The 24,310-nt window shown below is 40.5% G+C and overlaps 1 protein-coding gene across 2 annotated transcripts; it reads left to right on the forward strand.

Annotated features, from left to right (window-relative positions):
- Positions 1–9,453: 9,453 nt before the first annotated feature.
- LOC146027022 (E-selectin-like) lies at positions 9,454–23,652 on the forward strand. 2 transcript variants are annotated; one of them, XM_083158035.1, is made up of 18 exons: positions 9,454–9,577; positions 10,470–10,868; positions 11,460–11,567; positions 11,708–11,893; positions 12,073–12,258; positions 12,387–12,572; positions 12,830–13,015; positions 13,913–14,089; positions 14,250–14,426; positions 16,546–16,722; positions 16,942–17,118; positions 18,181–18,357; positions 18,577–18,753; positions 19,423–19,608; positions 19,859–19,978; positions 20,209–20,230; positions 20,326–20,398; positions 22,939–23,652. In XM_083158035.1, the coding sequence occupies exons 1-17, from the start codon at positions 9,538–9,540 to the stop codon at positions 20,390–20,392; spliced, it is 2,748 nt and encodes a 915-aa protein (XP_083014161.1). In that variant the 5' UTR covers positions 9,454–9,537; the 3' UTR covers positions 20,393–20,398; positions 22,939–23,652. The 2 variants fall into 2 exon arrangements, with proteins under 2 accessions (XP_083014161.1, XP_083014162.1); XM_083158036.1 differs by having other exon boundaries at positions 20,329–20,398.
- The last annotated feature ends 658 nt before the right edge of the window (positions 23,653–24,310 follow it).

Below are 24,310 nucleotides of genomic sequence, written 5' to 3' on the forward strand. Positions count from 1 at the left end.
TGTGTCTATTTTCAATACCTAAAATTTATTTTGAACTGTCAGGGTTAGATGGCAACAATGTATGTTAATAACATACTAAATGTGTCATACTGTAAATGGCGTGATTGTTGGAACTGATTCTGTGGGTGAGTGTTTATTAGAGCCAATATTCTGTTGAGAATTGATGTGCTTGAACTGGCATAAATTAATCTGTTCTTATGGAACTTTGTGCCATGTATGACAGCATGATGGCGATAATTAGGAGAATGGTGATTTAAATTCCACCTTGTATTGTGTTAATACAAATACCCTGGCTGCACTAATAAATATAGTACACAGATGTAATCACATACCGCTACATGCGGATAACAGGAGAATGATTGTTGACTGTAATATCAGTCAGAAATTAGCTCTAATATATAGATGGTGAATCTCTAATCTACAATAGATGGAGGCAGCTGCTGCAGTCAACCTCTATTGTTGCTGATTAAATATCAGAATACAAATAAATTTCTGATGGAAGTTTATCATCCATATAGGACTTTATACTGGGGGACGCTTAGAGGGTTAATGGGAACGACCCACAGTATAAATATGGTTGTAGTGTATATTTTTTTTAGTGTGCTGTTGATGCGGATTATAATTATCCTATCCCACTAGAATGACCTCACAGTACCCCAATAACAGTTGGTGTGGCTACCAGGATAAATTTGAACTGTGCCACATTGTTATATCACTATTAATGGTTTGATTCTGAAGTGAATCTAAATTAGCCGACTGCTAAAGGCAGTTGCTTTAATCACACAATACATCCTGTTGTTTAATAGTAACTCAAACAGAACTTTTGGCTCTATGTTCTCCATATAACACGAATATACAGTATAACTGTGTAATGTAGAGACCTTTAGGTACAATACATGGCATGGAACATGTGCAATATTTATTATATGATCAGATTGTTGGCATTGTCAAAAAGCCGTCTATTAGTCAATTTACGGTTCCGCCGTACAGGCTGTGTAAATCTACACAGCCTGTACGGCGGAACCGTCCCTTTATTTTATTAAGTAAACATCTTCCACAGTATATGCTCATTTATAGTTGGACACAATTTGCATCTAATTGCAAATGTAAAATTGCATTTTGTTGCCTATGCAGAGCTGGCCAAACAACTAAACAACTATTAATACATAACAATAGTAATGTCAATATTTCACTTCATTCTTCTTACAAATAACAGTATGAAAAGTACTAGCATTAAGAAAGAATGTAATACTACATATGGTTTCATTATGAGTACATGAGATGGGCAAAAAAATACACAAATTATACAGACGCAAAAAAAATGGCTGGAAAGTTAAGATAACGCTGCAGACAAAAATATTTCTTTCTTTCCAAAGATTTAAGATCAGTCTGCGAATATGTTGCAGGTCATTTTTTCACATTCGATCTTTACTATAGATGAACAAGCTCCATCTTCCAAATAAAGGAAAAATTATAAAATTTGATTATTTTCTCCATTTGAAGTACCGTAATAGTCTAGGCCGCTTTACGTAACAGAATTGAATTAGTTTTGCTTTTCTAACAACTACCTTCTTTCAACAATAACAAGAATCTGTTTGATTTTTGATAATGTAGCTGGTAGTCATGTTTAAGACACAACACATTTATTTATCTAATGCTGGGTGTTGACATGGCAATGTACTGTCTGCTTGGACATCCTCAGACCACAGTCACGCCTCCTCCGCATACAGAGAGGAGCAATGGAGAGGACCGAATGACACAATTAGCATACCATCTGTAGTGTATCATGTAGGGGGGTATAGTGTATAGTGCAGAGTGTAGGGAATGTAGTGTAGTGTGTAGTGTAGAGTGTAGGGGATGTAGTGCAGCGTATGTGTATACATGCATTTGGAGCACCCTGGAGGCAATATTGTACAATAGTTGGCCCTTTTTTCTATAGATTTATTAATTATTTTATGTGTGTGTGAGGGGGAGGGGGGAGGGGGAGCGGGATGCAAATTACTGCCTTGCCCCAGGTGACAAAAAGCCTGGTTATGGCCATGGTCACAGCAGTTATACTACAGTAACATAACTTGTGTCTTAGACAATTATTGCAAACTAAGGCGTAAGGGGCTGCACCCCCTTAATTCGTGAACGTTTGTATTGTATGAAATATGGTTAGAATTGTATGAAAGATGCCCTGTATTGCAACTTGAGTTATAGGTGAAATGTGTTAAATAGAGAGCATATGATTTGGAAGGGTGTGTGCATTGTTTTGTTTAATTAAAAAGCTGTTACAGAGTAAGATGTACATTGATAGTGTGGAGGGTACAGTGACATGTGTGGGTGTGGGGGGGGGTGTGTGTGTATGTGTGCGTGCGTGTTGTTGAGGTGTGTGTGGGTGTGTGTGTGCAATAGTATAGTAGGGTGTTTTTGAGTCAGCGGCTCCCCACTGGCGGAGGTCACGACACAGGAAAACAGGAGGCTGGGTAGTGATAGGGGTGTGTGGGCATAAGGGGGACTAAAGAGCAGGGTGGGGGACACTGTGCAGCTTCTGCCAGTGGGTGAGGGTCCAGCATGGCAGCACAGGAGTACAGGACGGTGGCCCTGAGTCAGTGTCTCTTCCTACTGGGTGGGAGTTAGGGTGCATGAGAGCAGGAGGCTGGGCTATGAGGCATGATAGGGGTATGTGGGCAACACAGCGTCAGCGACTCCCCAGTGGTGGAAGTTACAGTTCAGGAAAGCAGGAAGCTAGTAGTGATAGGGGTGTGTGGGCATACGGGGGACTAAAGAGGAGGGTGGGGGACACTGTGCAGCTTCTGCCAGTGGGTTAGGGTCCAGCGTGGCAGCACAGGAGTTCAGGACGGTGCCCCTGAGTCAGTGTCTCCTCCTACTGGGTGGGAGTTAGGGTGCATGAGAGCAGGAGGCTGGGTGATAAAGCATGATAGGGTAATGTGGGCAACACAGGGTGAGCGGGTCCCCACTGGCGGAAGTTACGGGGCAGGAGAACATGAGGCAGGGCAGTGATAGAGGTGTGTGGGCATGAGGGGTAGTAAAGGTTTTTGGCTGTTGCTGAGCAGGGATAGGCATTGGTGCAGACGCCATCGATGGTTGGCATTGATGGCGATTTTGCACCCTGCCATCGCTAGTAGTAACATATTACTTCGATAACCATCGATTGTTGTAGCTATCGATGGTCATCCATTATATCTGACTGAATAGGCCATGGGTCAATCAGAACTTGATCGGTTCTCCTTTGCCATCGATGTAGGGAAACCATCTGGTCCTCCCACATCGATGGCAAAAGTATTCAACATCGGCCATAAACCATTGATTATTTGAAATCATTGATGGTCGATGGGCATTCCTAGAACTGGAGGAGGGTGGGGGACAGTATGCAGCTCCCGGTAGTGGGTGAGCGTCTCCTCCCACTGGGAGGGAGTGAGCGTGCATGAGAGCAGGAGGCTGTATAATAGTGGTATGTGGGCAAGACATTGATAAAAGTTGTGGCTCTGGTGCAGAGGACCGTGGGGTCACTTCTGGCAGTGGGGGAACCTGCAGCGCGGGGTAAGTGAAATGCGGGGGTCCGCTGGGGGGTGGAATTGCCGGAAGGGGGTCAGGGGGGTCTGCAAATTGTGGGAGGGGGGGTGTGCGGGTATCTGCGATTAGCGGGAGGGGGCCGCAAATCATGGGAGGGGGCACGGGGGGGTTTGAATCGCGGGAAGGGGGTCTGTAAATTGCGGGAGGGGGGTTGTCGGGGTCAGTGAATTGCGGGGGGGATTTGTGGAGGTCCGTGAATCGCAGGAGGGGCGCGGGGGTGCCGTGATTCAAGGGAGGGGTGCAGGGGGGGTGGCGCGGGGGTCCATGAATCGCGGGAGGGGGCATGAATCGCGGGAGAGGGGTCATGGGGGGCTGCGAACCGCAGGAGGGTGCGTGGGGTGCCGTGAATTGCGTGGGGGGGGAGGGTGTGAATCGTGGGAGGGGGGTCCGCAAATCGCGGGAGGGGGTCTGCAAATTGCGGATGGGGGGCGCTGGAGGAGTGTGTGAATCGGCGGTGGGGTCCACGAATCGCGGGAGGGGGAGTGCGGGAGGTGCCGAGGGGGTCCACAAATCACAGGAGGGGGGCACTACGGGGGGTTCCGTGAATCGCGGGAGGGGGCGGTTGTCTGCAAATTGCGCGAGGGGGCTAGAATTGTGGGAGGAGGGGCGCGAATTGCGGAAGGGGGGGGTCCTGCGTATCACGGGAGGTGGGGTCGCAGGAGTCCCTCAAATTGCAGGAGTCCCGCGAATCGCGGGAGGGGGGGTTTCGGGGGTCCCGCGAATTGTGTGGGGGGGGGTCGTGGGGGTCTAGGGGGGTGCTGGCAGAGCAGGAGTAATGGTGGACGGTGGCTGTGGAGTAATGGTGGATGGTGGGCGTGTACTGTAGCCCTGGCTGGGCGGGGGGAGGTGATGTCAAGGGGGTGGAACGTTATACACATGAAAATGTTATACACATAAAACACTGGTCTTTTCCCTAGGGTGGGCGGGTTTGTGTATGCCGCTGGGCGGGAACGTTAGCTACACATGGGATGAGTGACAGATCTGGCTAAATATATAAGAGATTAGATATGACCAGTAGCACCAATAGACTACATGCAAATCAATCGTCTTCATACAAGCACAATTGCACCAGTTAGTTGGCCATTTTGTGAGAGATTTAACTTTTTGTATTTTAACAATAGTTACATATCCTCTCCATCCTTGGTCCCTTGGTGCAGGCAGCTGAAAATGCAAGTTGAATCTGAATGACCATCCCAAAAGATGTACATCATGAATTGATTTGAACTGGATACAAACTGAAAAAAGAGATGGTGAGAAAGAGCCACAAAATGTGTTTATTTCCAACTATGTAAAAAGTCCATAATACACTAAAACATTTTTTACTTTCAGCTGTATCTGTTTATACATGTTACAACATTGGGAAGAAAAACAGTTTTTTTGGTACTTGTTTCCTAACAGGGAGCCCAGTTTCCTTACATACGGGAACGTAGTGAAATCGCATCGCATCTCATTACGTTATAGTAGCATGCGATGCGATGCGATGCGATTTTCCCATTCCAGCTCCCTGTCATTCCCGCCCCCTGTCAGATCCTCTCAGAAATCACTCTGAGGTAATATTCTGACAGGAGTAGAAGCATACCTCAGTGCTGCTGGTGATTTATTTAAAGTTATTGAGATGGCTGCATCTATGACCATGTTTATGCTGCCTTAGACGGAGGAGGAGGCTATCGCCTTTTTTCAAGGACACAGTCTCCTTCCGATGGCGCAGAATTGCACGAATGGCCACGTAATGTGACTTTCTGTGAAGGAATGCATGTGGCGCTGCCATGTAAAAGCGTGCTGGCTGAAGGTAAGTCTGAGAGCGGCCCACTGGTTTCCTGGGTGCCACTTGTCCTTTGTTACCATGCTACGGTTCATCTATTCCTGGGCCAAGGAGCTCACCTCTATTGAGTATTGCAGCCAGCAGCTGGACAAAGAAAATGGCGGTTCTCTATAACCGCTGGATGCGGGAGGCTTGCGCAGTGGACATTATGGCGCAGCCCAGTGGAGGATCGGAGGAACTGGCCACGTCGTGGAGGTAGACGAGACGCTGTTTGTGAAGCGGAAAAATAACGCAGGCCCCATTTTACCACAGCAGTGGATTTTCGGTGGGATATGTCGGGACACTGGACATTGCTTACTGAAAATGGTGCCCAGGCGTGATACCACCACATTAATGGGCTGTATCCTGGAGAATATAGAGCCGGGCACCACTATCTATACGGACTGCTGGAGGGCATACAGCACCGCACAACTGGAATTGGCTGGTTATCAGCACTTTACTGTGAACCATCGCTTCAATTTTATTTACCCGGCCACAGGGGTCCATACACAAAATGTGGAGTGACTGGAGAAAGACATTGGGAGCTGATGACCCATTCCACCACATAATTCAAGCACTGAAGCTCCTCCTTAAGGATGATGAACTCTGATTTTATTTCTTCTTCTTTAATCAGTAATGTTTTTGATTTTAAAGTTTTTATATTGTAATTTTTCTCATTAATTATTGTAATCAATGTTCTTAATCATTAATGCTTCATTAATGAATTTATTTAAGTAAATTACAGTTATTAGTTAACACATGTCGTCATTACTGTGTCAGCAGTATGATTTTGCAGGTGTGAATGTGTTCCTAAAACACCAACACTATCCACACCACCCCGAAGCGTGGCGAGCGGCGGCGGAACGCATCCTCCCGACCTTTTCATACCCACACTATCCACGTCGGTGTGGAGTTGATTTTATATAGTGTAGCGAGCCACCGAGCCGGAAGCGTGGTGAGCCCCGAGAGGGGACGCAGATTACTTTACATGTATTTCATGTCCCCTCGCGGGGCTCGCTGCACTCAGAACGCTTCGAGCTCGGTGGCTCGTTGCGCTCGCCACACTATATAAAATTGTAAGCACCTATCACATGTCATACTAAGCGCACATCATCTCATCTCATCACATCTCATAGTAAGCACCCATCACATCTCATCGCATGGGTGTTTCTACTATGAAATATCGCATCACATCGCACCTGGTGCCCTGCGATTCCATGCGATATTTTATTGTATAAGCACTCCTGTGCACTTCATATGGACATCGCATCGCACAGCACTATACACGGTGCGCGATGCGATTTCACTACGGAGAATAGCCCAGTACGCATTTTTTCTGATGTTTTACCAATGTTTTTTTTTATCAGACTATATAGTTTGGATCGGTAGATAAAAAGTAGAAGCTCTTTTTAAAACATACAGGTTCTTTGAAACCCGAGCAAGCCTATTACCCATTAACAGCAATCGCGGGTAATAGGATATCCCTGTTTATAGTATAAGACATAGGTTGGGCACTTATGATTTCTTTTCTTTTTTTTTTCATTAAGAATTGCCTTTGGGATTGGCAACGTTATAAGTGTGTGTGCATCTTACTCCTAAAAGTGCTTAATATTAATCAACGATAAATAACATACCCTGTAATTACTTCATTACTCTAAACTCTACAGGGCATATGGGTCATAAGGTCCATAAGCAAAAGGCTGACAGTCAACATGGGTCGACCACTAATGGATTGACATATAAAAGGTCAATATAGACAAATGTTGACATGTTTTTATTTCCATACAGATAGTGGAAGATGCTCAATTAGTTCAGTAACATTACCCAGGTGCATGAGGGAGGGGTTAAATACTGAGTAAGTAAACAAGACATTTTTCCCTCAGCACACTGAGCAATGCTAGTAACCAATCTAGAACACTACATGATAATAGAATTCAGAGATATCGGTTACATATACCTGCGCAGGTGTATGCTATGCCCCCAAGCCGCGTCAAGGCTTCTCTGTATATTGGGTGTCCCTAGCGCTATATCTAGGTGCAGGGTGCGGCACCCCAAAAAACCATCATAAGCTGGGAAGCCCAGTGCGGCATGCCAGTGATATACTAAGTGTTAATAATTAGTGATAGGAAGCCGAAGCTATATAAAAAGAGAGAGATAAATGAATGTAATTAAAATAGGATAGAGATAGTGTTAGTGAGGGAAAAGTGTTAATAGAATGTAAGGGCATGCCGCACTAAAGCCACCCAGCCCCTCCAGTCCAGGAGCACCGCACCCCACACCACCGTTACCCTAAATTGGGTCTACGATTAACCAGCAAGGAGCCACATGATAATGGCTCCTTACTTGATATATCCAAACTAAGAGCTACCTACCTTGGAGCAACCCCAGACTACTCCATGTGGCATATCAGGACCCACATCTCCTCCTAATATGGGCTCCCTTCTGCCTCTAACAACATACATACAGATAGTGGAAGATGCTCAATTAGTTCAGTAACATTACCCAGGTGCATGAGGGAGGGGTTAAATACTGGGTAAGTAAAACAAGACATTTTTTCCCTCAGCACACTGAGCAATGCTAGTAACCAATCTAGAACACTACATGATAATAGAATTCAGAGATATTGGTTACATATACCTGCGCAGGTGTATGCTATGCCCCCAAGCCGCGTCAAGGCTTCTCTGTATATTCCCCCAATATACAGAGAAGCCTTGACGCGGCACCCCAAAAAACCATCATAAGCTGGGAAGCCCAGTGCGGCATGCCAGTGATATATTAAGTGTTAATAATTAGTGATAGGAAGCCGAAGCTATATAAAAAGAGAGAGATAAATTAATGTAATTAAAATAGGATAGAGATAGTGTTAGTGAGGGAAAAGTGTTAATAGAATGTAAGGGCATGCCGCACTAAAGCCACCCAGCCCATCCAGTCCAGGAGCACCGCACCCCACACCACTGTTACCCTAAATTGGGTCTACGATTAACCAGCAAGGAGCCACATGATAATCGCTCCTTACTTGATATATCCAAACTAAGAGCTACCTACCTTGGAGCAACCCCAGACTACTCCATGTGGCATATCAGGACCCACATCTCCTCCTAATATGGGCTTCCTTCTGCCTCTAACAACATACATACAGTGGAAGATGCTCAATTAGTTCAGTAACATTACCCAGGTGCATGAGGGAGGGGTTAAATACTGGGTAAGTAAAACAAGACATTTTTTCCCTCAGCACACTGAGCAATGCTAGTAACCAATCTAGAACACTACATGATAATAGAATTCAGAGATATTGGTTACATATACCTGCGCAGGTGTATGCTATGCCCCCAAGCCGCGTCAAGGCTTCTCTGTATATTGGGGGTCCCAATGTTTTTATTTCCGTCTGGTTTAGGTGTCATACTGTAGGTCAACTTGGACACAGTATATGTGTACGGTGTCCCCTCAACCTGCTTCGGGGTCGACTTGGACACAGTATATGTGTACAGTGTCCCCTCAACCTGCTTCAGGCGCAGTGCCTTGCTACGCTTGGCACACTATTTTATTCTCCCTCTATGCCTGTATGCTACTGCCTGTAATATTGATTGCATTTGGATTAACCTGAGATGCTGTGACCTTCTGTTCACAATAAACAACAAAGTATTTATCTGAGTCCCTGTGTTTGTGATCCTTGTCACAACACTTTAAGGTTCTTAAATAAATTGGTGAATGTTAATTATTTTTGGCATAAGTAAGATTACAGTACTTGTATTAACATTTAGTTAACAAAAAAAAATTCATATTTTAAGAAACAAATTAAAAGATATATTGTATTTGAATAAATATAATAAAATGCATGATATTAATTTACTGGTATAACACTAATCATTCATGCTTTGAAGTAACTGACTAATTGAAATGCTATTTTATGAGGTGGGATTCTTCTGGGAAATTCCTTAGAGCCAGGGAATTTCTGTGTTTCCACTCAGACATCCTTCCATTTTATGCAAATGAACTGACTAAACATCACTTGCAGGCAGTATATAAAAGATGAAACGATTCAGCAGTTTGTTAGCTTGCTGCAATCATTCCAAGATAAACCTTCACTGCAGAAAGACTGGCTGTTGACAGAAGATTATTACATTATTATTGGTGCAGAATTCGTTACCCACAAGACTATGATGGCATACTTGTATTATTTCTTCTTAATTAGCTGTGGTAAGTAAATAGATTCCTCATTTCTTTCTTGAACATCAAATGCATTTAATAAGAAATTATTCTTTATATGATGATTATTCTCCAACTAAATGTACTGTAGGTTTACTGTTGTGATGCAATTTTTGATTTTACTAATAAATAGAAAAAAAGCTAATGGTCTTTGCTAGGTGTAAAATTGTATTAAATCACCATTTAAACTATATATATTGAATATAACTGCCTTTCTGAAACGATTGTGTGATACAAAAGATTGAAACGTAGGGGTGGTGGTAGTAAATTAGCAGCTCTGGCGGTGTGACACCATTCTAATCCTTTCTCTAACACAGTGTTTTTCTACCACTGGCACACTAATGTGCCTTGAGCTGTTCTCGAGTGTGCCCCCAGATCTAGAGATGCCCAAACTAGTTTACAGCCACCACCAGTTCAACTGTTATTTACTGGTCTATTCTATTCATGTAAAGGGCCAATGTGTTTTATTTTTGTTACCTGTGGGGACCAGTGTGATTGTTCTTTTATTTGTGGGCCAGTAGGTTTGTTTTTCCCTGTGGGGTTCATTGTGTGCCTTGGCAATTTTAAAATCTTATTTAGTGTGGTAAAAAGTTTGAAAATCACTGCTCACTTGCAACCACCAACATTGCAGAATTTTCTAGCACCCCATAGAGGTATGCAATAAAATCTGCAATGTTGTTATATAATACTGTATAATCCTCATTGATGTGTACAGTCATGCAGTGAGACTACACATTGCTGATATCTGCATGCCACACAATTTGCTATTTAGTTCTTAATTTGATGCACTGTATGTAAAAATAAAACCCCATTAAATATAATCGTTTGAAAATAAATGATTGATTTATGATATTAATAATACATTAGCTTTTCACCTTTGCAGGCATATCACTGCTTTCTTGTGTACATGGCTGGACCTACCACCATTCAACCTACACCATGACCTATGATGATGCTCAAACGTATTGTAGAGAAGACTACACTGATATGGTAGCAATACAAAACCGAAAAGAGAATGACTATCTCAACAACATACTCAATTTTACTCAAACATACTACTGGATTGGCATTCGGAAAAATAGTATCACTGGCCAGTGGTTCTGGGTTGGCACTAAAAAGCTGCTCACAGATGAAGCTAAAAACTGGGCAACCAATGAGCCCAACAACAAAAGCGAGAAAAAAAACGAGGACTGTGTTGAAATGTATGTCAAAAGGAAAATTGATACAGGAAAATGGAATGATGAACCTTGCAATAAGAAAAAAGTTGCTTTGTGTTACAAAGGTATTAGAGTAATACCATTATGTATTTTTTCACAGCTTACAGTATGCGCTAACTTTTCATTGGCTGTTGCTCTATGTGCCACTAAATATTAACCTATGAGTAGTAATTAAAGCAATCGGTACTAGTTAAAACTAATATTTACAACTTTTTTGTGCAACCCAAGTGCCAATTTACATTTTATATGTGCACATTCTAGTAGTCAAAATCTCCTTTATAAGAATTTTATTGTCCTAAATTTCACACCATCTCTCTCTGACTTTCAGAAATAGTTTACCAGGTCTGTGTAACTTGCCAAAGTAGAACACAACTAATCTATTCAGTTTAGGAACTAATAAGATCACAAAAGTGTTTTGCCCTGCTTTAACATGCTAAACTTAGCTGGTAATGGATAAAACACATTTATACTACTCTTGCAAGTATATATATATATATATATATATATATATATATATATATATATATATATATGTGCAAAGAGAAGTTAGTGCTTTCGACACAGGAGCCTGTGATTCTGTAAATTAACATTACCACAGTTTTCAGTATTGTTTTGATCTGATTTAAATAAAAGGTTTCCATTTACTGTTTTTGCAGCTTCCTGCCACTCTTCCTCTTGCAGTAACCATGGGGAATGTATAGAAACCATTAATGATTATACATGCAACTGTTCTGATGGATTTTATGGAGCAAACTGCGAGCATGGTAAATATATTATTTTGTTAACAATGTTATAAACCCATCCTCAAGGCAACAATGCTATACTGTATACTCGGATTTTTCAATGTAAGGAAAAATATCTTTATATAGAACTTTGTATTAAATGTATCATTTTATTTTTTCAGTTGTCACTTGTCCAGCAGTGAATGCCATTGACAATGGAACAGCTATGTGCACTCATTTTAATGGAGACTTTACCTATCAGTCAAGCTGTACTTTTACCTGTTCTGATGGACATGTATTGGTTGGCTCAGAAAGTATACAGTGCACTGGAACAGGAGATTGGGGATCCCAGACCCCACACTGTAAAGGTATGTACAAAGATTGGCATTTCAATTTTTTTGTCATTTAATTTCAATCACTACCGAACAATATTATTGCAATAGAAAAATATCCATGCTGTTTCATGCAGTTTTTTATAATCCATGCAACTTTTTCTAGAAGAGGAAAGTGGATACTAACAATTACACTGTACATTCTTTTTATTCAGCTATTCAGTGTGAGCATCCATCAGAACTAAAGAATGGTATAATACACTGTTCTAATAAGGGGAACATGCTACCAGATAAGGCCACATGTAGCTTCAGCTGTAAAGAAGGCTTCAGATTGGCTGGGTCTCCTTCAATACTTTGTGTGACTCCTGGTCAGTGGACAGGAAAATCCCCACAATGCGAAGGTAAGAAGGACTGTTGGTGCTCACTACTTCTAGTACGCTATTGACATGATGGACCCTGACTTATTATAAATGCTTATTGTATTTAAACTTGTGAAATTGAGTAATTGTATCTTTTGATATGATTTCAGCTATTCAGTGCGAGCGCCCAAAGAAACCAGACAATGGAGCATTGAACTGTTCTAACAATGGGGAAATGCTACCACATAAATTCACATGCACTTTCAGCTGTGATGAAGGTTATGCCATGGTGGGGTCTTCTTCAACACTTTGTAGTGCTGCTGGTCACTGGACAGAAAAATCTCCAATATGTAAAGGTAAGAACAACTTTGAATGCTTGATATCATTTCGGCATACTACTCAGATTACATGCCATGCTTTACTTATGGATTTATTTCCCTTTAGCCAAGTTTTTTTTTCTTCACTTTTGGTACAAGCACACATGTAAGCCCATTATAATAGGTCCAACAATTCTAGAAAGTAAAATCTTGGTGTTTTGTAATGAAACAGCCTTGTGTTTACAATTAAATCTATGTAGTTATTTTGTGATTACATGTGTACTTTATGTCCGCAGCTATTGAATGCAAGCGTCCAGAGGAACCACTGAATGGGGCCATGAGCTGCACAAGTTCAAGAGATATGCTGCTAGATAGAGCCGTCTGTAATTTCAACTGTGCAGAAGGATTCAGACTGACTGGGCTGTCTTCAATTCTCTGTGCTGCACCTGGTCAGTGGTCAGGAGAAATCCCAAAATGTGAAGGTATAAAAAGCCTTTTACTATGTAATTTATAAATAATGTAGTTATTTTATTTAATCCTTTGAGTGTAAATGTTGCTGTGAGAGATCCTCAAAATATCTGCTAAAAATGCCAGCATTGCTCAGAGCTACTGTTCTCTTATACTAAAAGAACAGTAGCTCAAAGCTATGTTCTCTGTGAATGACGCTGGCATTTTTGGCGGGTATTTTGAGGATCTCTCACAGCAGCATTGCCATTCAAAGGGTTAAGCATAAAAAATGTGTTCCTATATGGCATACTGTACCCAACAGTACAGTGGTTCCCAACCCTGGTCATCCTCAAGTACCCCCAACAGTGCATGTTTTCCAGGTCACCCGGCAGGGGCACTCATTATTCAGGCACATTTGAAAAGATCCACAGGTGGAGCTAATTATAGCACTTGTGATTCTGTGTGGAGACCTGGAAAACGTGCACTGTTGGGGGTACTTGAGGACCAGGGTTGGGAACCACTGACCTAGAAGACTCACACATACCGACCAAATCAATATTTTGGTGGTTGCTTTGATTAAAATGTATCTCATCAACACAGTGCTAGTATACCAAATCATTTAATCACACAAAGTGCATAGTGCATTAGCAGAAAAGTCATCTATAGCAGAGCTATACTTATCAAGCTATACATAACAAGTACTGTATGTGATCAAAAAATGGACATAATCTTCTCCACTCTGGCAAACCTGACACACTTAAGCACCTTCCTCATTGGTCAGCCATAAAATATTTTAACATATTTCATGTTTGGATATTATGGTAAAAATATAAATAGAAGAATTGTAGAAGATAAGTACATTATTGTTCTCGTAAAATTGTTATATGTTGTGATGACAATTATTTTCTACTAACATTTACATTCTGGCTTAGCTGTGCAGTGTTCTTCCTTGGTTACCCCTGAGAATGGTGTGATGGAATGCCAGGATGGGTCACACTACAACGCCACATGTGCATTTTCCTGTGCAGAAGGCTTTGAGATGGTCGGCTCATCCAAACTCCAATGTTTGCATTCTGGAGAGTGGACGTCTTCAGTGCCCATATGTCAAGGTAAAATTAGTGGCTGTATTATTATTATTTGACTGGGTGGCCTCTCAGGTGCTTGGTAAGCTGCAATGTTCACAGCTTACTGAGCAAACCAAATTTATTACAATTCCTGAATAAACTATGTTAGCCAGTTCTTTAACCCATATTTTCACCTAAATTCCAGCTGTTCCATGTGCTGCTATGATTGCCCCTGAGCACGGTCAGATGGAATGCCACGATGCATCCAACTACAACTCACAGTGTTCTTTTAGCTGCTCAGAAGGCTTCAGATTAATTGGCTCATCAGTGGTCACATGCTTATCTTCTGGAAAATGGACTGCAGCTGTTCCCAAATGTCAAGGTAAATATTGAAATCATAGGATGATACTCATAATTATGATGTTTCATTTTATACTGTGCAAAGTCCGTTATATGCTATAAGAGGATCTATGGTGGAAAACCTTTTATCTTCTGTAATGGTGGGACATATTACAAACAGCTGTATTTGAGAAAAGAAATGATCATTGGTTTTGAGAAAGCATATACAGTAAATATCTCTAGGTTTCATATTTGTATTTTGTTAGTAAGGAGTTCCCATTGCAATCTTTTTCACGTATAAAATGTGATGTCCTTGTTGCTGTGTTCATGGGGAATATGAATTGCACTCACCCACTAGGAGAGTTTAAATTTGGATCTGTATGGTACAAGCATACATGTAAAGAGAATAGATTAACAAAATTCAACCATTATAATATTTATTTACCATATATACTCGAGTATAAGCCTACTTTTTTCAGAACATTTTTAATGCTGAAAAAGCCCCCCCTCGGCTTATACTCGAGTGAGGGTCCCACTTGAGTCAATAAGTTTTCCCAGTTTTTTGTTGTAAAATAAGTTGGCTTATATTCGGGTCGACTTATACTTGAGTATATACGGTATTAATATTTATTAACCGTTTTTTATATAGCACACACATATTCCGCAGCACTTTACAGAGTATATTGGAACATTCACATCAGTACCTGCCCTAGTGGAGCTTACAATCTATATTCCCTACCACATGTACACACTCACAGACATTCTAGGGTTAAATTGTTGGGAGACAATTAGCCTACCAGTATATGTTTGGATTTCGGGAGGAAACCAGAGTACCCGGAGTAAACCCACGCAAGTACGAGGAGAATATACAAACTCCGCACAGAGGTAAGGATGGGAATCAAACCCATGACCTCAGCGCTGTGAGGCAGTAATGCTAACCATTACACCATCCGTACTGCCCATACTGTAGGTCCAACAATTCTAGAAAGTAAAATCTTGGTGTTTTGTAATGAAACAGCCTTGTGTTTACAATGAAATCTATGTAGTTATTTTGTGATTACATGTGTACTTTATGTCCGCAGCTATTGAATGCAAGCGTCCAGAGGAACCACTGAATGGGGCCATGAGCTGCACAAGTTCAAGAGATATGCTGCTAGATAGAGCCGTCTGTAATTTCAACTGTGCAGAAGGATTCAGACTGACTGGGCTGTCTTCAATTCTCTGTGCTGCACCTGGTCATTGGTCAGGAGAAATCCCAAAATGTGAAGGTATAAAAAGCCTTTAACTATGTAATTTATAAATAATGTAGTTATTTTATTCAACCCTTTGAGTGTAAATGTTGCTGTGAGAGATCCTCAAAATATCTGCTAAAAATGCCAGCATTGCTCAGAGCTACTGTTCTCTTATACTAAAAGAACAGTAGCTCAAAGCTATGTTCTCTGTGAATGACGCTGGCATTTTTGGCGGGTATTTTGAGGATCTCTCACAGCAGCATTGCCATTCAAATGGTTAAGCATAAAAAATGTATTCCTATATGGCATACTGTACCCAACAGTACAGTGGTTCCAAACCCTGGCCCTTAAGTACCCCCAACAGTGCATGTTTTCCAGGTCACCCGGCACGTGCACTCAATATTCAGGCACATTTGAAAAGATCCACAGGTGGAGCTAATTATAGCACTTGTGATTCTGTGTGGAGACCTGCAAAACATGCACTGTTGGGGGTACTTGAGGACCAGGGTTGGGAACCACTGACCTAGAAGACTCACACATACCGACCAAATCAATATTTTGGTGGTTGCTTTGATTAAAATGTATCTCATCAACACAGTGCTAGTATACCAAATCATTTAATCACACAAAGTGCATAGTGCATTAGCAGAAAAGTCATCTATAGCAGAGCTATACTTATCAAGCTATACATAACAAGTACTGTATGTGATCAAACAATGGACATAATCTTCTCCACTCTGGCAAACCTGACACACTTAAGCACCTTCCTCATTGGTCAGCCATAAAATATTTTTACATATTTCATGTTTGGATATTATGGTAAAAATATAAATAGAAGAATTGTAGAAGATAAGAACATTATTTTTCACGTAAAATTGTTATATGTTATGATGACAATTATTTTCTACTAACATTTACATTCTGGCTTAGCTGTGCAGTGTGCTTCCTTGGTTACCCCTGAGAATGGTGTGATGGAATGCCAGGATGGGTCACACTACAACGCCACATGTGCATTTTCCTGTGCAGAAGGCTTTGAGATAGTCGGCTCATCCAAACTCCAATGTTTGCATTCTGGAGAGTGGACGTCTTCAGTGCCCATATGTCAAGGTAAAATTAGTGGCAGTATTATTATTATCATTTGGTGGGGTGGCCTCTCAGGTGCTTGGTAAACTACAATGTTCACAGCTTATGGAGAAAACCAGAATCCGGGCCAACTAAGACCATACATAAACAACTTTTTTAATCATAGTGCACTGTAAATGTATTAGAATTCCTGAATAAACTATGTTAGTCAGTTCTTTAACCCATATTTTCACTAAATTCCAGCTGTTCAATGTGCTGCTGTGATTGCCCCTGAGAACGGTCAGATGGAATGCCACGATGCATACAACTACAACTCACAGTGTTCTTTTAGCTGCTCAGAAGGCTTCAGATTAATTGGCTCATCAGTGGTCACATGCTTATCTTCTGGAAAATGGACTACGGCTGTTCCCAAATGTCAAGGTAAATATTGAAATCATAGGATGATACTCATAATTATGATGTTTCATTTTATACTGTGCAAAGTCCATTATATGCTATAAGAGGATCTATGGTGGAAAACTTTTTATCTTCTGTAATGGTGGGACATATTACAAACAGCTGTATTTGAGAAAAGAAATGATCATTGGTTTTGAGAAAGCATATACAGTAAATATCTCTAGGTTTTATATTTGTATTTTGTTAGTAAGGAGTTCCCATTGCAATCTTTTTCAATATAAAATACATAAGTACGAGGGTACCATTATGCTATTAACCACACAGAGTGGGGTATAATAGAATAATCACTATTGGAGCTGCACGGCAACTGTATACAGTTCACAACCACTATCTCAATAAAGACACAGTTTCCCCTAGACTTAATTAAGCATCAGAGGGAATATTTAAATTGTGTCAGATTTATATTGATAAGGTAATTAGAGTGAGAACCCGCACGAGCCATTTTAACCCACACTTGTGTCTCACTTGTATTTATGTTACATGTTTGTTCGTCATATTTCGCAGATTTTTTAACTAAATAAAAATAAAAGGTATATTTTATGTCTCATTATTATAAATGATGCACCACCATAAGACAAGCTATTCTCTCTCCTCTGTATTAAAGTCTGTTCCTATATGGCATACTGTACCTAAAATATGTTTGAGCATCTAGAAGACTCACACATACCTCCAAATCAATAATTTGGTGCTTGCTTTAATTAAAATGTAAGATACACTTTGTGCTAGTAGCCCAAATCATTTAATCACACAAAGTGCATAGTGCATGAGCAGAGAAGTCATCTATAGCAGAGCTATACATATCAAGTATGTGATCAAAAAATGGACATAGTCTTCTCCACTCTGGCAATCCTGACACTCCTAAGCACCTTCCTCATGGATCAGCCATAAAATATTTTGACATTTTTCATGTTTGGATATTATGGTAAAAAAATAAATAGAATTGTAAAATATAAGAACATCATTTTATCACATAAAATAGTTATATGATGACAATTATTTTCTACTAACATTTACATTCTGGCTTAGCTGTGCAGTGTGCTTCCTTGGTTTCCCCTGAGAATGGTGTGATGGAATGCCAGGATGGGTCACACTACAACGCCACATGTGCATTTTCCTGTGCAGAAGGCTATGAGATGGTTGGCTCATCCAAACTCCAATGTTTGCATTCTGGAGAGTGGACGTCTTCAGTGCCCATATGTCAAGGTAAAATTAGTGGCTGTATTATTATTATCATTTGGTGGGGTGGCCTCTCAGGTGCTTGGTAAACTACAATGTTCACAGCTTACGGAGAAAACCAGAATCCGGGCCAACTAAGATCATACATAAACAACTTTTTTAATCATAGTGCACTGTAAATGTATTAGAATTCCTGAATAAACTATGTTAGTCAGTTCTTTAACCCATATTTTCACTAAATTCCAGCTGTTCAATGTGCTGCTGTGATTGCCCCTGAGAACGGTCAGATGGAATGCCACGATGCATACAACTACAACTCACAGTGTTCTTTTAGCTGCTCAGAAGGCTTCAGATTAATTGGCTCATCAGTGGTCACATGCTTATCTTCTGGAAAATGGACTACGGCTGTTCCCAAATGTGAAGGTAAATGTTGAAATCATAGGATGATAATTGTGATGTTTCATTTTATACTGTGCAAAGTCCTATATTCTGTAGGCGGATCTATGGTGGGAATCCTTTTAACCTCTATAATGGTGGGATATACTGTATTGTATACTGTATATCTGAGGAAACAAAAAGGATCATTGACAGGGCCGGTGCAAGGCTTCTCAGCACCCTAGGCAAAACTTCAACCAACTCCCCCCCCCAAAAAAAATTTTTTATCCCCTCCCCCATTTCTTTTTAGATCATGTGGTCATCCAATCCCCATGACACCCCCCCCCCCCCCCCCGGAAGGTGGCCAAGTCCCCTGCTTTTCCTCTGCACCCTCCTCTTCGCCACCCACAATAGAGTACAAGGAAGAGGGGGCATCAATGTAGGAAGTATGACTCAAGGGAAAGTATAGGGGTGAGTTCTTAGAAGTTCCACAGCCGCCACCTGCATTAAGTACAACAAGGATCCTCATAGACATCCTTGATTTTTCGATTCGCAGACTTGGTGGCGCCCCCCAGATCCTGGCGCCCTAGGCAGCTGCCTAAAGCTGCCTAGTGGTAGAGCCGGCCCTGATCATTGATTTTGAGAAAGCATATAAATATCTCTAGGTTTCATATTTGTATTTTGTTAGTAAGAAATTCCCATTGCAATCTTTTTCAGCTATGAAATGTGATGTCCTTGTTGCTCCATTGATGGGGAATATGAATTGCACTCACCCACTAGGAGAGTTTCAATTTGGATCTGTATGCACAATTGACTGCAAATATGATCTGTTACTAAATGGAACAAATACTCTTGAATGTGACATTAATGGAAACTGGACTGCAGCACCCCCATCTTGCCAAGGTATATTACAGTATGTTTAATCACAATAACATTTTGCAAACTTTGCACCTGATTCAGAGTTGATCGCAAAAGCAAAATCTTTCTCAAACGGCCAAAACAATGTTACAATGCAGGCTGATATAACACGTGTAGAGAGAGCTTGGGGGAGTTATTTTATTTATGTGCAGGGTAAATATTGATTACTTTATTTTGACTCTGCATTTTAGATTTCAGTTTGTACACACTTCACCATATTATTTTTTTTTTATAGTAATGAAAATATCAAATGATTCAGCAACCTATGTGACAGTTGGAGTTGTTACGACTGGAGCTTCAGTCTTGTCAGCTGCATCTCTTCTCATCTGGCTTGTAAAGCGTTTACGTAAAACAGGTGAATTATTAAATTAACAAATATAAGCATAATGCACATTGCTGTAGGTATACAAAATGAACAAAAGCATTATTAATATTGTATAGAGAAAACAAATGAAAAAATACGTATTTATAGGCATATTCCACTTTCAATAAACAGAAGCAATCATATCACTAAGCGTTGTAATGCTTTAACATATTATTTCATTTTTCTTCATGTAATAACTTTTCTTTCTTTCTTTTCTATAGCAAATAAATTTACTCCCTCAAGGTAAGATGAAGTATACTCTCAGTTCCATGTTTTTTTGTAAATGTATGTACAATAAAAGATGTACAGTGTGGCTTACATTACACTCCTCTTCACAGCAGTTATCAACATCTTGAAAATACTGGAGTCTATCAAAATATTGAAGCTAGCAGTGAGAGTGTGTAAAATATGGTAAGTGAATTTTAGTGGCCAAAATAAGTAAAGCATACTGTGCTTATTCACATAAGTGTCTAGTTGATGTTTCCATCATATTTTGTAAATATCATGTTCAGCCATGACTAAATCACATCTAGCAAAGTATGTGTGTATATATATATATATATATATATATATATATATATATATATATATATATATATATATATATACACACACATATATACATACCATGATGCCATGATACATACTGTATGTATTGTAGCAATGATGACGGATGCTACATCTGTATCCTGAGGTGGCTGAGGCATGGCTTGGGTATCATTTAAATTAGATTGACATGTTATAATAACATCAACCCAAACAGTCCAAAACTTTAACACTTCACTTTCTAAACTGGTTTGCAGTTTATGAATAAATTTATGCCCTACCCCTGCTGTAGCTCCACCCAGAACCCACAGTTCCAGTTGCTTCTGACAGGCATATCATGGTTGCCACGATAAAAGCAAAAAAAAAAGAATGTCCCAAGGCGCAAACTAAGAGTCCTTGCAGCCTCAACGTTTATGGAGGATCACTGGAAGACCTCCTTTGTAGGTATCTGTTGCTGGATGAATAACAATGATGGCGCTTGACTCCGTATGATGGATGACGGTGATTTACGACCATAATAGTTATAAACAAAAAAGAAAGAGAACGTGTCAGTTTCTTTGTTGTTAATCCAAATAACAAATGCTAAGGGGGATATGATGATGGCGTACCAAACTCACTAGATAGAATAGTAAGATCCTGTGCATCAAGGTTTCTTTATAGGGTAACCTTCTGTGTCGATCTTAAAATATCTTAAAATATGGATATGTAGCATACCATACTCACAGGGGAATAGAGAGAAGGACTCCTACATGTATAAAGGTTTCTTTTTGGTCCTCTCCAAGTATTCGGATATTATACACCGATTTTTCATATGGTAGTTTTTAAATACCAAAAAGAGAAAAAGATGATGTTTGAATCTTTGAAAACTTCCTAAATACAGTTGGGGGTATGTGGGAGACCAATATGGCGTACTAAACTCACAGCAAATGGTGCAACACCGTGTATATAAAAGGTTTCTTTTAAGGGTATCACCTGAAGTGGAGCAAACCTTATAGTATTGCAATGCGTACCGTTACTTACATCATGATATGTAAGTGAACACATATAATGGTTTCTTTTCTCTTCCTTATTTGTGCTTCTCCTTACTAGATAGACTCCCAGATGGAGTGATATGCAAATAGGAGGAGACCGTCTTAGTACCACACTTTCTGGCATCTTCGGCTGCTGCCAGGACTAACACACTCTCAGTTGTTACTTCTCCCTCTAGTTCAGCAGAAAGTGATATTAAGCCTGAGTCGGCACACCTGTGAAAGACTCCAGCTTAATGTCACTATTTAGGAAGTTTTCAAAGATTCAAACATTATCTTTTTCTCTTTATGGTATTTAAAAACTACCATATGAAAATCGGTTCATAATATCCTGAATATTTGGAGAGGACCAAAAAAGAAACCTTTATAGGAGTCCTTTTCTCTATTTCCCTGTGAGTATGGTACGCTACCTACCCATATTTTAAGATCAACACAGAAGGTGACCCTATAAAGAACGGGATCTTACTATTCTATCTAGTGAGTTTGGTACGCCATCATCGTATTCCCTTTAGCATTTGTTATTTGGATTAACAACAAAGAAACTGACACGTTCTCTTTCTTTTTTGTTTATAACTATTCCGGTCGTAAATCACCGTTATCCATCATACGGAGTCAAGCGCCATCATGGTTATTCGTCCAGCAACAGATCATGGTTGCCAATACATCTAGACATTTAAAAATTTAGTTATTTTAGGAGGGTAGAGGGGTCTTGTTTTTATAGAGGATTTTCATTGTTATTTATCTTATTTATGTATTATATGCAGGGCTATTTTTGTGCAGGCTCCAGCAGGAACTGTGGCCCTTATTCTAGTTCACTGTTTCTGACAAAATATTCCTCAGATGGACAAAACCATGTGCACTGCAGGTGAGGCAGGTATAAAACCCCACCCAAATCTAATTATCTCTGCACAAGTAACACCTGCCTCACCTGCAGTGCACATGGTATTGTCCATCTGAGGAATATTTTGTCAGAAACAGTGAACTAGAATAAGGGCCACAGTTCCTGCTGGAGCCTGCACAAAAATAGCCCTGATTATATGTATGTATGTTTTTATGGAAACACTTGGTGCATTAGTCTATCAGAGATAAACTATGGGAATACAGTTGTATACTTGGCCAATAAAACTGATTCTGAGTTCTGCCCATCCATTCACATGTGTGGTATAATGGAAAGCTGTATGGGGGGACAAACAAGCAACAACCATGCTGCTCAGTATTAATCTATGCACTATGCCAAATGGCATAGTACCGTACTTGTGTCAGAGCTCATCTGTGTTTATCTGCCTCAGAATATAATATTACAATAGCACGTTATTTTATAAATACATGTATAGATAATTACTTTTAATATATTTCTTAATGTGATTTGTCTTGTAGGTTCTATGAAAATATTGTACACAAAGCAAAACTATCAGTTGACTTGTGATGCAAATATAAACAAACAGGATAATGGTACTAAGACAACGATCTGCACCTTACTCATGTTCAGAACCATGAAAGAAGAGCATATGCAACAAGAGAAGCCTGCTTTATTCATCTCAGAGACTTCCTACAATGGCGTAGCCGCACTGGGGTTTAATGGGCTTGTACACACAATACTTAACTATCAGTACAACGCTGCAAAATAGGTATTGCACAATGCAGAATCTATGTTTGTAGAGTCATCTATAGAACAACATGTCGCATATGATATGCAAGACTTATAATGAAACATGAGCTATTTTACTCCATACAAATGTTCTCACAGGAGAATATTCTGGTTGATTCGCACCAAACCCCGCCCAGTGGTTTGTCAGGACATTTTGTACAGAGGCAAATTTGCTCATATTGGATGGTTATAAATGTATGTACTGTGTATATACATATAGTAACCAAATAGGTACCTATTTATAACAGTCTAAGTTTAAGGTTATTCCATCCCTGTGGGATAAAATGTAAACAGTTTGTGTTATTTAAACTCATTTGTGTATTTATTAGACAAACTGAAATCTATTAAGTATACCAATGTATTTGTATGCAGTATTTAGCAAGAATATGAAATATATTGTATCAATATGGAAAAGCTAATTAACCCCTTGAGTGGTGGGTTTTGCTGGGGCAGGACAAACCTAACAGAACAGGTTTTTCCTGCCCCAGCAAAACCCACCACAGGAAGTTGTAAGCCCCCCTCACCTCCGCTCCGGCGTAAGTACGCCGGAGCTTCCCTGCAGTGTTGCCACTGTCCCCCTTGCCTAAGTCGCCTGTCGCATTCAGCAGTGACGTCGGCGGCAAGCTGGGGGATGTTTGCGGCGGGTCGGGAGGACTCGGGTGCCTGAGCGTTCCTGAGTCCCCCCGAGATGCGCCAACCATAGCCTGCCACCGACGTCACTGTAAAATGAGTGACGGCTGGCTGGCAGGCGGGTCAACGAAGCTGAATGATGTGGGGGATGGGGCTCTAGAGGTGCTGCGCCAGTGGTGCACACCTGGACACCACTGGCGCGCACCTATTCTATATTAGTGATATGCCCGGAAATTTTCCAGGACAGCTGAGCCCGGTAAATTTCTCGGTATACCACTCCAGTATCTAGTAACCATGACCAATCTGACCTGTTGATCTCATAGCAGAGAAATGCAAACAGTCCATATTGTATGTTTTATTATAAATTACACTTAATTGAACATAATTGGATGTTTTTGATAAACATGTTTTATATCAAATACTTCAAGTGGAAAGATGTGTTAGCTTTTACTATTTATGCAACTAAATGTA

This window comes from Crinia signifera, chromosome 8, assembly GCF_055691185.1.
Source record: "Crinia signifera chromosome 8, ASM5569118v1, whole genome shotgun sequence".
NCBI classification, from domain to species: Eukaryota; Metazoa; Chordata; class Amphibia; order Anura; family Myobatrachidae; genus Crinia; species Crinia signifera.